General features: G+C 40.4%; 1 protein-coding gene across 46 annotated transcripts in view; it reads left to right on the forward strand.

The window, feature by feature from the left end:
- Positions 1–13,822, forward strand: part of CLASP2 (cytoplasmic linker associated protein 2) — a 148,159-nt gene that overhangs the window by 70,388 nt on the left and 63,949 nt on the right. For all 46 annotated transcript variants that reach the window (XM_072599246.1, XM_072599252.1, XM_072599247.1 and 43 more), the window contains one exon: positions 3,337–3,416. In XM_072599246.1, coding sequence (XP_072455347.1) covers positions 3,337–3,416 — 80 coding nt within the window. The remainder of the gene's footprint in view (positions 1–3,336; positions 3,417–13,822) is intronic.

Genomic DNA, 13,822 nt, shown 5'->3' on the forward strand with positions numbered 1-13,822 from the left:
CTGTCAGAGTTGTTGTGAGCATCACCTGAGATAATATTTGTAAAGTGCTCAGCACAGCCCCGGGGCCCACAGTCAGCACTTGGTAAATTAGTCCTTCCATCCTCCCTCCCTCCTCCTTGGCCAGAATGCCTGGAGTTGGGGCCTGTCTCCTGCGACTTCAGCACTGCCTTGGCCTTGGTCCTTCTAGCCCCAACTCAGAGCAGCCCCAGGGGTGGTTGCCAGACTCATGTGGTCTTTTGCTGTGGCTTCTACCTGTCCAGGTTTCTAGCCCCTGTCAGTGAGCAGTAAGTGCTTACAATATACCTGATGCTGTACTCTGTTCAGGGACAGTCCCTGCCCTCCAGCACTTTCCATTCTGATGGCTGAGAGGGGGTAGAGACGGAATCCAGGAGCCTGTCCTGGGGTCGTGGTGGGAAGGGAGAGAGGTCCTGGGAGGAGCTTGATGCCACTCGGCTCTCAGGAGAGTGGTGGGTCCTGACTTTTCTGGGGAATGTAGTTTCCAGATTTAGAGCCCAGCTCTGGTACCCCAGCCCATTCCCGTTGCAAAGTGGGCATCACAGAGGAGCGTATGACCTTTCCGTGTCCATTTGGTTTCCCTGTCACGTATCCTGGTGGTTTCTGGGAATGCACTCTTGTGAACCGCTTTCCTCTCTCACTAGGAATGGGGGAGGTGGGGAGAGGCACCCAGGTGTCAGTAAAGATGCTTTCAGTGCCAGAGTTGTCCACAGAAGCCAGGATTTGGTGAAGTCTGGTCTGGGAGTGGCCTTGGGGCAGGTGCATCAGGGCCTTCTCTGGGTGACCCAGCTTCCTCCCTCTAGCCTCTTTGATCCCCCCCTTCTTCCTTGGTGCTAGCAGCCACATTTCTCTTGCCATCACCCCACATGTCCTCCTGGTCCCTCTTGCCCTCTGTTCCTCTTTCTTTCCTGGATGCTCTGAAGGACCATATTCCTAGCCCCTTGGAGTCCACTCTCTGCCCCTTTCTTCCAATAGCAGGCTAGCGCCCAGGCCTGGGAGTCCAGCATTGCTCCCCACCCTTCATGGTGTTCTTCTCCTGACCTCTTGGTTACCCAGAAGCCCTTCCAGGGCTGAGTCTGTGGCTTGGCTTGTGTCCGCTGTCGTCCTCAGGGGATCAACCAGCATGCGGTAATTGAGTGAAACAGGGGTTTGTGAGATCATCCCAGGCCAACTGCTCAGGGAGAGCCATCCCTGGGGCAAGTTTCGAACCCTATCATCAGCCTTACAGAGAGTAAGCTCAGGGGCTGGTGCTGAGGGTTGGTCATAGGTGTGCTCTGTCCAAGACTTTCCACAAGCAGCAGCAGAGATTCCCCCGTCACTGGGCAGAATCTCCCAGGCCTCTGACTTCAGAGCCTGTCTCCTATACTTGACATTCCACTCCCTTTTCCATTGCCAGTTCAGAGCAAAGATCCCCCCCACCCCCTGCCTTGCTATCCCCTGTGAGTGCAGAAATCGTGACATCATGTTCAATGTCTGCTGTCCTAGTCACCCACCCTCCTAGGAGGAGTTGTGTGTGTTGTTTTTGGTCCTTGTAGTCATTGTGAGCCTTTATTAAGTACCTGCTGTGTGCTGGGCACTGGCCTCAGCACTGGTAATACAGATAGAAAAGTGAGACGAGGTATGCAGGGATGATCTCTACTGTGGATCAGAGGCAACAGCCTCCAGGTCTCTGGGCACAGTCCCAAAGTGGTCCTGGATAAAATCCATTAGAAAGGGTCCTCAGCAGCCCCGGCTGCAGCCCCAGCAGAAGCAATGCCACACTGCATCTCCTTAGGGGCTGTGTCGATACAGGCGGAGCTGGGGATGAAACAGATCTTAGGGTTTTGTTGTCTTGGGTATTGGGACTAGAGACAAAAGCCAAGCCTGATCCTGGTCCCTGGAGCTGCATGAGGCTCTTAGCTTGGAAGGGACGATAAAGCTCATGGCTCAGTTAATGAGGGGGGTTGGGAAATATCATCCCGCAGACAGGTACCAGGTCTCCAGAGCTGCCTTGCTTGGTCAACCTTTGTGGAGGTCATGTGTTCCATGTTCTGTACCTGTGACTTTGCTGGTGTCATCAAGCCCTTACTGGAGGTTTGGGGTCAGAGATGGCCTGTGAGCCCCCGGCCCTGTGGCTAGCGTTCTCTGCCCCTGGGTGTGTGTTTGCAGGAATGATTCTGAGTGTCACTTCTCTGATGATGGGCTTCATTCCTGCAGACTTGTGACCCACTCTTGTATGCTAGGACTCATTCTCCTTCCCCTCAAAGCTCCCCTTCCTGCCTTCTGTTACTATTGAGTGCACCCCAGTCTTTCTAGTTCCCCCAGACTCTTACCCCACATCCAAGATGATGCCAAGGCCTGTCAATTTCACCATTGCAGTATCTCTGGTTGATTTCATTTCTGGCGCATCTCCAGTACGCCCCTTCTTTCTTCTCTCACCACCCCCATCCTGGGGCAGACCTTCATCCCCTAATACCTCGACTGTTGCCATAACCTGCTGGGAGGGGCAGGGTCTGCCCATCTCAGTCTCTGCCTCTTCAGTCCATCCTCCTTTCAGCCACCAAAGGGATCTTCCTAAAACACAGATCTGACCATGTCACTTCCCACTCAGAAGACTCCAGGGGTTCCTTATCCCCTCCAGGATCAGGTACAAAATATTCTGGTTGGCATTCGAAGCCCTCTCCTCCCTTTCCAGGCTTCTTGTTCCTTACTCCCCACCACACACTCTTCTCTCCAATGGCCACAGCCTCCTGGCTGTTCTGTCCCTTGGCTCTGGGCATTTTCTTTGGCTGTCTTGTGTGCCTGAAATGGTCTTTTTCCTTCACTCTAGCTCCTGACCTCCCTGGTTTTTGTTTTTTTTTTTTTAAGTCCCAGCTATAATCCTACCTCCTACAGGAAGCCTTCCCTCTGGTATTTATTTCCTAATTTTCCTAATTATCGTTTGTTTGCTTGTTGTCTCCCTGGGTATATTGTGAGCTCCTTGAAGACAGGGACTATCTTTTGCCCAGCGCTTGGCACAGTACGCACTTAATCAGTGTTGTCTGGTTGGTTGGTTGACACGTACTCCCATTCGAACCCTCTTTTATGTGATGGTCTTGTGCTGTTTAATTATTGTCCTAGTATTTGTACCTCCCAGCATCTGCAACGTGCTGTTTTTGCAGTTCTGAAGGGTGGGTACCAGACTGACCACTTTCTCAGCCCACCTCAGGTTGATCACAGAGGAAGAATCCATTGGGAGGGTCCTGCCCTGAGCAGGGTAGACAACTGACCCATGAAGGGCCAAGCTGGTGGCCTGAATCCTCGCTGTTGTGGGTTTTTAAAGGATGTTCACTTTCTTCCCAGGTGCATCCAAGGAAGGCGGTGCCGGCGCTGTGGACGAAGATGATTTTATGAAAGCATTTGCAGAAGTCCCGTCTGTTCAGGTAGGACCTTTGACGCCCATCTCTCTCCTTCTTTCTGTCTCTGTCCGTCTGTCTGTGTCTGTGTCTGTAGTGCCAATGTGATATCCGCAGCAGCCACTGTAAATACGTATGCATATTTCCACAAAATATAAACTCTCTTCCTCAAAGACAAAACCACGATATTTATTCAGATGCCAGAAAGACAAACCCTTCATGGTAACAAAGAAATCTATACACATATCGGTGCAGGGAGCACAGCCCATCCCCCAAGCCTTCCTTCTGTCAGGCCTCCCCACCAACAGCTTCCTTAAGCAAAATTGCTGCCTCTCTCACTCACGATAGCTACTCTGCTCTACTCTGCCTGCTCCATCTCTTCGGCAGGCTTCTCCTATCAAGCTGTGGGCTGGGCCAAAGATCAAAGCAGGTCACATGGGCCTCTTTAGAGGCAGGGAAGATCTTCAAATTCCCTTACTATTATAGTCTCTGTCTGTCTGCTCTTTTATCTCTGTCTCTGTTCGTCTCTGTCTCACAAATCTTCTGAATCATGCAGAGTGCAGCTCTGTGGCCCTTTCTGGAGCAGTGCTGACTTGCTGGCCATCCTGCTATCTCTGGGCCAGCTCTTAATTCTTCACTCAGTGAGCCCCTGTGATTGTGTTGGGTGGGCATCCCAGCAGCATCAGTTTAAGGCCTGGCTTCTGGAGTGGGCGTGTCTGGGAAGAGCCCCACTTTTGCCTGCAGAGCCCTGGTGGCTTTCCCTTGCTAGGGTATAAGGTGGTCCCTTTAAACTGGGGCTTCATCCATGTCCAAAACCAACACCCAGTGACCAAGGTGACTATGGAGAAGCTTGTGAGCCACCTGTTAGCTCTGATTTGGGTATTTAAATCTCGCCATGTGAAAAGGCTCCATATATGTATCTCTTGGGCTGCACCCCCAAGAGGGGTCCCCAGTCTCCATGCTTACCTGATTATGGAAGGAATTCAGATGAAAAGGTGTCAGTGAACCGCAAGTCCGCATCACAACTTTGGCCGTGGTTTGAATGTGCATGGCTCACCAGACCCCGTGGTGAAGTGAACTTTCCTTCATCATATGGCTGGTCTTGTCTCTCTTACCAGGAACCTTGGGTAGCTGAACCACCCAGTCCGACAGACTCTTTAGCTTTATCCTGAATGCCTCCCACTGCACCTGCTCTTACATATGGTGCCTCCCTCATGTCCACACACGTCTCTAGCCTCTCTGGGCCCCCACTACTGCAGTGGCTTTGCTCATATTCTACTTCATTTGAAAACTAAAATTGGAAGGAGCAGGGATTCCAAATTTGTGTCAAGAGGCTGGTGTGTGAAAGAATGTCCCCTGGGGAGAAAGGGAAGAAGGACCCCTGATCCCACGAAGAATGAGATGGGGAAGGGTCTTTCTGGAACATCAAGATCTTTAAATGTGCAGGTCCTAGCAGACAAGAAGCCATCAGTAAGCAGCAGGAGAAGAGATATCATGTGGCAGCTGCTGTCTTGACTTGGGGAGGTGGGGCTAGTGGCGCTCCCTGGGGCACATAAAGGAGATTCCTTCGAGGACTCTGGGCAGAATTGAGAACAAAGGCTCTTGCCAGAGGTCAGAGGGGAAGAACAGTTAAGATAATGGCAGCTGAAAACCACATTGGTATCTTAGACCAAGCCTGGAGTGCCATTCACGAAAAGGGATGGGAAGGAGGGAGGCCTTCAGTGTCCAGACAGAAGTTGATGAGGAATGGGGTTTGGGTGGGAAGAACTACTGATCGCCAAGTAGATGAGACACACTGGAGGGAGGAGGGGATAAGATGACGCCCACTCTCTGGCATGGCAAGTCAGAGGCAGACCAGTGAGAAACAATGGCTCACACAGAACTTAGCAGCTTCTACATTAAAGGATCAGAGAACTTGGAATATGATATTCCAGAGAACACAGGAGTTAGGATTATGACCAAGAATCACCTACCAGCAAAACTGAGTGTAATCCTTCAGGGGATAAAATGGACATTCAGTGAAATAGCAGACTTTCAGACATTGCCATGAAAAGACCAAACTTTGATAGAAATCTGACTCTCAGATGTCCCAAGAGAAACATACAAGGGTAAACAGAAAATCTAAGGGATTCAGTAAGTTAAACTTTATATCCCTACATGGAAGATGACACTTGTAACTCTTAAGACCGTTATTGCTATTAGGGCAGTTAGAAGGAGTGTACTTTAGACAGAGGAAGTGGGGAATAAGTTGACTTTGAGGGGGTGATATTAAAAGAAAAAAAGCAAAACACAATTCTCAGGTGAAAAAGAGAATTGCACTGGGAGAAGAGGGAATGGAGAGGTAAAATGGGATAAATTATCTCACATAAAAGAGTCATGAAAGAGCTACTGCTTTGGAGGGGAAGACAGGAGGGGGGACATGGCTTGAACCTTACTCTCGTCAGGATGAGCTAAAAGGAGTATCATGCACACTTAGTTGAGTATAGAAATCTATCTTACACTATAGGGAAGTAGGAAGGGAGAGGGATAAGAGAAGTGGGGAGAGGATGATAGAAAGGACAAATTAGGGAAGGTAGTGTTTAGAAGCAAAACACTTGTGAGGAGGAAAAGAGAGAATAAAGAGGGAAAAAACAAGATGGAGAGAAGTAACAGTAATCATAACTGTGAATGTGAATGGAATGGACTCACCTACAAAATGGAAGCAAATAGCAGAGTGAATCAAAACCAGAATCCTACAATATATTGTTTACTAGAAACACATCTGAGGCAGAGAGACACACACAGAGTGAAGGTAAAGGACTGGAGCAGAATCTATTATGCTTCAGCTGAAGTAAAAAAATAAAAATCATGGCTAGAAATCCTGATCTCAGACAGAGCAAAAGCAGAAACAGATCTAATTGAAGAGATAAGGAAAGAAACTATATCTTGTTCAAAGGTGCCGTAGACAGTGGAGCAATATCAGTATTAAACATAAATGCCCCAAAAGGCGTAGCAGTTAATTTTTTTAAAGTAGAAGCTGAGTTACAGGAGGAAATAATAAAACTATACTAATGGGAACCTCAGCTTTCTGCTCTGAAAACTAGATGAATCTAACCAAAAAAATAAAACAAGAAGGAAGTTAAAGAGGTGAGTAGAATTTCAGAAAAATTAGATATGGAGAAATTTAATGGGGATAGAAAAAATATATATACCATTTTCTCAGCAATACATGGCACCTAGACAAAAATTGACTGTGTGTAAAAACTTCAAAATCAAAGCCAGAAATAGTAATTGCATCCTTTTCAAATCATAATGTAATAAAAATTACATTCAAGATAGGACCACAGGAAGATTAAAAATCGATTAGAAACTAAATAAGCTAATCCTAAAGAATGAGTGAGTCAGAGATCATAGAGAAAAGCAATAATTTCCTTCAAGGGAATGATAGCTATAAGATAACATACCCAGATTTATAGGATGCAGCCAAAGCAGTGCTTACGGTAAATTTGTATCTCTAAAAGCTTACATCAGTAAAATAGAGAAAGAACACATCAGTGAAATGGGCATGCCACTTTAAAAACTAGACCAAGAAGACATTTAAAATTCCAGTTAAACACCAAATCGAAAATCCTGAAAACCAAAGGTAAGATTAATAAAATTGAAAGTAAGAAAACCGTTGAATTTGCTAATAAATAATACTAGAATCTGGTTTTTATAAAAATGCCAACAAAAAAATAAACCATTGGTTAATTTGATTTAAGAAAAAAAAAGAAAACTACATTATCAGTATCAAAAATGAAAAGGCTAAATTTGCCACCAGTGAAGAAGGAATTAAAGGAATTAGAGCTATTTTGGCCCCCTTATATGCCAATAAATCTGAGAATAAAAGTAAAATGGGTAAATATTGGCAAAAACAGAAATTGTCCAGATTAACAGAAGAGTAAATAGAATACTTAAATAAACCCATCTCAGGGGAAAAAAAATTGAACAAACTTTCATTGAGCTCTCTAAAAGAAAGAATCTCCAGGGCCAGATGGACTCACAAGTGAGTTTTTTCAGATATTTAAAGAACAATTAATTTGAATACTGTATAAACTCTTTGGAAAAATATTACGTGAAAAGTAAATTCTTCCAAATTTCATTTATAACACAGATATGGTGTTGATACCTAAATCAGGGGCAGTGACATCAGAACAAAAATTGTAGACTAACTTCCCAGTTGAGTGATTTGCCCAAGTTCACACAGGTAGTAAATGTCAAGTGTCTGGGGCCAGATTTGAACTCAGGCCCTCCTGATTTCAGGACCAGTGCTTAGTTAAATGAATTAATGGGTGAAAATAATAGCGTGTGTTTGTCCTTCATTGCCAAAGAAGACCATGTCATCAGAGAAATGATAACATGACTTGCACTTGACTTTGTTTTTGAGTGATTAAAAAACCTAGTTGATTTTACCTGGTTGATCCTGCCGGTAGCATATGCTTGTCTCAAAGATTAAGCCATGCATGTCTAAGTACACATGGCTGGTACAGTGAAACTGCAAATGACTCATTAAATCAGTTATGGTTCCTTTGGTCGCTCAAAAATAATAGTACTGTAATAATGGAGGACTTTAATCTTCCCCTCTCAGACTGGATAATTCTAACCAAACAATTAAAAAAAAAATTAAGGAAGTGAATAGGATTTTAGATAAACTAGATATCTGGAGAGAATTGAATGGAAATAGAAAGGAATACATTTCTTTCTCAGTGATATATGGTACCTTTATGAGGATTGACCATATACAAAAATTTTATATCTATAAACAGAAATATTAAACACTTCCTTTACAGACTACAATTCAATAAAAATTATATTTAATAAGGGATCATGGAAACGGGAAAAAAGCTAATTGATACTAAACAACTTAATATTAATATATGTGTTAAAGAACAAATAATAGAAACAATAATTTCATTAAAGAAAATGACTGAATTGGAGATCCTAAAAGTTAAAGGTGAAATTAATACAATCGAGTGTAAGAAAACCATTGAATTAATAAAACTAGAAGTTGGCATTATGAAAAATCAATAAAATCAATAAACCATTAATATGATTTAAAAAACACAAGTTACTAGTATCAAAAATGAAAAGTGTGAATACATCACTAAGGAAACCAAAGTAATTATAAGGAGTTATTTTGCCCAATTATATGCCAATAAATTTAATAACTTAAATGAAATGGAAGGGTATTTACAAAAACACAGATTGTCCAGATTAGTGGGAGAGAAAATAGAATTTCTAAATAGATGTATTTTAGAAAAAGGAATTGAGCATGCCACAAAAAAAAGCACCAGGACCAGACAGATTTACGAATGAATTTTATCAATCATTTAAAGACCAACTATTATTAGTGCTATTATTAAATAAATTATTTGGAGTAGTAGGCAAAGAAAGGGTCCTACCAAACTCCTCTTACAAAACAAATATGATACTATTACCTAAACTAGGAAAGGTAAAAACAGAGAAAGAAAATGATAGAACAATTTCATTAATGAATATGGATGCAAAAGACCTAAATAAAATACTGGCTAAAAGATGACACCACTGTATTACAACCATTATACATTGTGACCAATACCAGGAAAGCAGGAATGGCTTAACATAAGGAAAACTAATAACATGATTGATTATATCAATAATGAAAGGAACAAAGATAATATAATATCAATAGGCACAAAAAGCATTTGATAAAGTATTGCACTAAACTGCCTATTTTCTATTAGAAAGACTTGAAAATATAGACATAAGCAGACTTTTCCTTAAATTGATAAGCATCTGCCTAAAAAACCATTAGCAAACAATATTTGCAGTAGGGATAAGCTAGAAACTTTCCCAGTAAGGGCAGATGTGAAACAAGGATGCCCACTGGCACCAGTATTATTCAGTATTGTATTGGAAATCTGGCATTAGCAATAGGAAAAAGAAATGGAAGGGATCAGAATAGAGAATGAGGTAATAAAACTATCTCTTTTTGCAGATAATAATGATGATATATTTGGAAAATCCTAAAGACTCAACTAGAAAGTTACTTGAAATAACCCTAACTTTCTGCAAAGTAACAAGATATAAAGTAAACCCACATAAATCATCAGCATTCCTATACATCTCCAATAGGATCCTGCAGGAAGAGATAGCTTGGGCCACCCCATTTAAAATGACTCTGTACAATATAAAGTACCTGGGAATACACCTACTGAAACAAACTCAGAATCTATATGAACAAAACCATAAATAAACTTTGTATACAAATAAAATTAGATTTAAATAAATGGAGAAATATTCATTGTTCATGGGTATGCAGGGCCAATATAATTTTTTAAATGACAGTTTTACCAAAATTAATCTATATATTCATTGCCATCCCAATTAAATTATCGAAAAATTATTTTACAGAGCTAGAAAAAATAATAAAAGTCATTTGGAAAAATAAAAGGTCAAGAATATCAAAGAAATTAATTGGGAGAAAAATGTAAAGGTAGGAGCTTTAGCAGTACTGGATCTTATAAGGCAGTAATTATCAAAACTATCTGGTGCTGGCTAAGAAATAGAAAGATACATCAGTGGAACAGAGTAGTCATGATCTACAGCAGCAAATGAATATAGTTACCCAATGTTTGATGAGGGTAAAGACTTAAATTTTAGGGATAAGAATTCATTATTTGGTTAAAAAAAATTGTTGGGAAAGCTGGGAAACGGAAATTGAGTTAGGGTTAGGGTTAGAATTGGGTAACCCTAAATGAGTACAATATCTTATACCATTTGCCAAGTAAGGTCAAAATAGATACATGGCTTAGACGTAAAGGGAAATATTACAAGATAACTTGAAGAACATGGAACATATTACCTATCAAGAGTGTGTTGTAAGATGTAAAATGGATAATTTTGATTATATTGAATTTAAAAGTTTTTGTACAAACCAAACAGATGTAACTAAGATCAGAAGGAAAGCTGAAAACTGGAGGGGGGATTTATAGACAGTTTCTCAGATAAAGGTCTCATGTCTCAGCTATATGAAGAATTTTGTCAAATCTATAAGAATGCAAAGTCTTTTCCCAATGAATATGTCATCAAAGGATATGAACAGGCAGTTCTACAGTGAAGAAATTTAAACAATTTATAGTCACATGAAAAAATGCTGTAAGTCATTATTGATTAGAGAAATGCAAACTAAAACAAATTTGAGATATCGTATTACATCTATCAGATTGGCTAAAGTGAGAGAAGGGGAAGGTAACAGATGTTGGAGGGGATGTGGAAAAATTGGAACCTTACCTCATTGTTGGTGAGCTGTCTGTGAGCTGATCCAACCATTTTGGAGAGAGATTTAGAATTATGCCCAAAGAGTTGTTAAACTGCCTACACCCTTTGACTCAGCCATACTGCCATTAGGTCTGTTTCCCAAGAGGATCAGGGAAAATGGAAAAGAATCTACATGTTCTAAAGTATTTATAGTAGCTCTCTTTGTGATGGCAAAGAACTGAAAATTGCAGCATTACCTGTCAGTGGGGGAATGGCTAAACAAATTGTGGTACATGTTCATGATGGAATATTACTGTTCTATGAGAAATGATGAGCTCAGTGATTTTAGAAAAGCATGGAGAAAACTCTGCAAAACAATGAAGAGTGAAATGAACGGAACCTTGTCTATAGTAATATTGTTTAAAGAACAACTTGAGCAACCAAGTCATTTTGATTATTATAAATACCTGAATTAACCTCAAAGATCTGCTGTTGAATCCAGAAAGGAATATTGCTGTGGTATAGGAAATGATAAGCTTTTTGATAATGATTGATTTAGAAAAACATGGAAAGACTTGAACATATGAAGGAAGATGCTCTCTACCTCAAGAGAAACGGATGATAGGTGGAAATAGGCATAATGTGATCTTACATATATGTATATGAGTGTCTATGTGTATGTATGTGTATGTTTATAGATATCTGTGTATATATGTATGTATTCATGCTTAATTATTGCCTTCTGGAGGTGGGGGGGCCCAGAGAGGGGAAAACATAAAGTAAAAAGTGCACAGCAGAGAACAAAAGAAAACCACATGGAAGCAAAGCAAAACTGGGCAACTTTGAAAGCAATATATAGTATTTATTATATAGGTTTTCTTGAAATGGAAATTTATTGTTTAATATTGAATTGTCTCTTATGGATGACTGTGTACCTGGAGTTTTTTTTTTCTTTTCTCATTTTGTATTGTAAAATTAAAAAATTTACAAAAAATTGCTAGAAAACATAAGAATAAATGGAGTTTTCCTTAAAATGGTCAATAGTACCTACCTAAAACCATCAGCAAATACTATCTGTGATGGGGATAAGCAAAAAGCCTTCCCAGTGAGATCAGGGGTGAAACAAGGTTGCCATTATCACCAGTATTATTCAGTATTGTAACAGCCATGCTAGTAATAGTAGTAAGAGAAGAAAAAAGAAAGAAAAAAATTAAAAGAGGCAGTGAGGAAGCAACTCTATCATTCTTTCCAGATGATATGATGGTATACTTAGAGACTCAGCTAAAAAACTTGTTAAAATAATTAGCAGCTTTAACAAAGTAGTAGGATATAAAATAAACCCACATAAATCATTAGCATTTCTATGTATAACCAACAAAGTCTAATAGGAAAAGATAGAAAAATTCCACTTAAAATAACTAGTTAATATAAAATTCTTTCTAAGACAAGCTCAGGGACACAATTACAAAATGCTTTTCGTACAAAGAAAGTCAGATCTGAACAGATGAAAAGTAATCAATTGCTTATGAGTGGGCTGAGCCAGTATCATAAAAATGATAATTCTACCTGAATTAATTTACTTATTCAGTGCCATGTCAATCAAACTATCAAAAAATTATTTAATAGAGCTAGGAAAAATAATAAAATTAATTTGTCAAAACAAATTATAAACATAATATCAAGGGAATTAATGAGGGGAAAAGTGAAGGAAGGTAACCCAGAGGAACCAGATCTCTTAACTGTATTATAAAGTGGTGATCATCAAAGCAGCCTGGTACTGACTAAGAAACAGAGTGGTAGATCAGTGGAATGGGTTAGGTACACAAGACACAGTAGTAAGTGTTCACCGTAATCTAATGTATGATAAACTCAAAGATCTCAGTTTTGGGGACAAGAACTCACTATTTGACAAAAACTACTGGGACAACAGTATGGCAGAAACTAGGTATAGACCGACATCCTATACGGTATAACGAGATAAGGCCAAAATGGGTATGTGATCTAGACACAAATGGTGAACCCATAAGCAAATTAGGAGAGCACGGAATAGTTCAGAACTTTGGAAAAGGGAAGAGTTTATGACCAAACAAGAGATATAGCATTATGAGAGATAAAATGGATAACTTTGATTATATTAAATAAAACAGGGTTTTCACAAATAAAACAAATGCAACTAAGATTAGGAAAACAAAGCTGGGAAGCAGTTTTTAATCAAGTATCTGTAACAAAGGCCCCATTTCTAGAATATGTAAAAGAATAGAAGTCATTCTCCAATTGATAGTCAAAGGATATGAACAGTTTTCAGACAAAGAAATCAAAGCTATCCATAGTCATATGAAAAATACTTTGAATCACTATTGATGAGAGAGATTTAAACAAATATTGACTAACATGACAGAAAAGGAAAATGATAAATGTTGGAGAAGATGGAGGAAATTGGGACATTGATGCTCAGTGTTGGTGAAGTTGTGAACTGATCCAACCATTCTGAAGAGCCATTTCGAACTGTGCCCAAAGGGTTATAAAACTGTGCATACCTTTTGACAGCATCACTTCTAGGCCTATATCCCAAAGAGACTAGAAAAGGACCCACCTGTACAAAAATATTTATAGCATCACTCTCTGGGGCAGCCAAGAATTGGAAATCAAGGGGATGCCCATCCATTGGGGAATACCTGAACAAGTTGTGGTCTGCGAATGTAATGGAAGACCATTGTGCCATAAGAAGCGGCGAACAGGCAGACTTCAGAAGAGTAAGTTCCATGAACTGATGCGGAGTGAAGTGAGCAGAGCCCAGACAGCGATTCCGTAATGATCATGCGTATGACTTACTATTCTCAACAAACCATGGTCCAAGACGGTTCTGAAGGACTTAGGATGAAAAATGCTTATCCACCTCCAGAGGAAGAGCTGATGAGTCAGAATGTGGAGTGAAGTACTTTTTTCACTTTATTTTCTTCATGGTTTTTTTTTTTTTTTTGGTCTTTTTCATAGCTTGACTAATGGGAAAAAATGTTTTTCATGATTGGACAAGTATAACCTTGTACAAATTGCCTACTGTCTCAAGGAGGGAGAGAATTTGGAACTCAAAACTTTTAAAAATGAGCATTAATTGTTTTTACATGTAATTGGCAAAAAAAAAAAGTTTTAAAATATTTTGACTTCCTTTGAAATGG

This window comes from Notamacropus eugenii, chromosome 3 (assembly GCF_028372415.1).
Source record: "Notamacropus eugenii isolate mMacEug1 chromosome 3, mMacEug1.pri_v2, whole genome shotgun sequence".
In the NCBI taxonomy this organism is placed as follows: Eukaryota; Metazoa; Chordata; class Mammalia; order Diprotodontia; family Macropodidae; genus Notamacropus; species Notamacropus eugenii.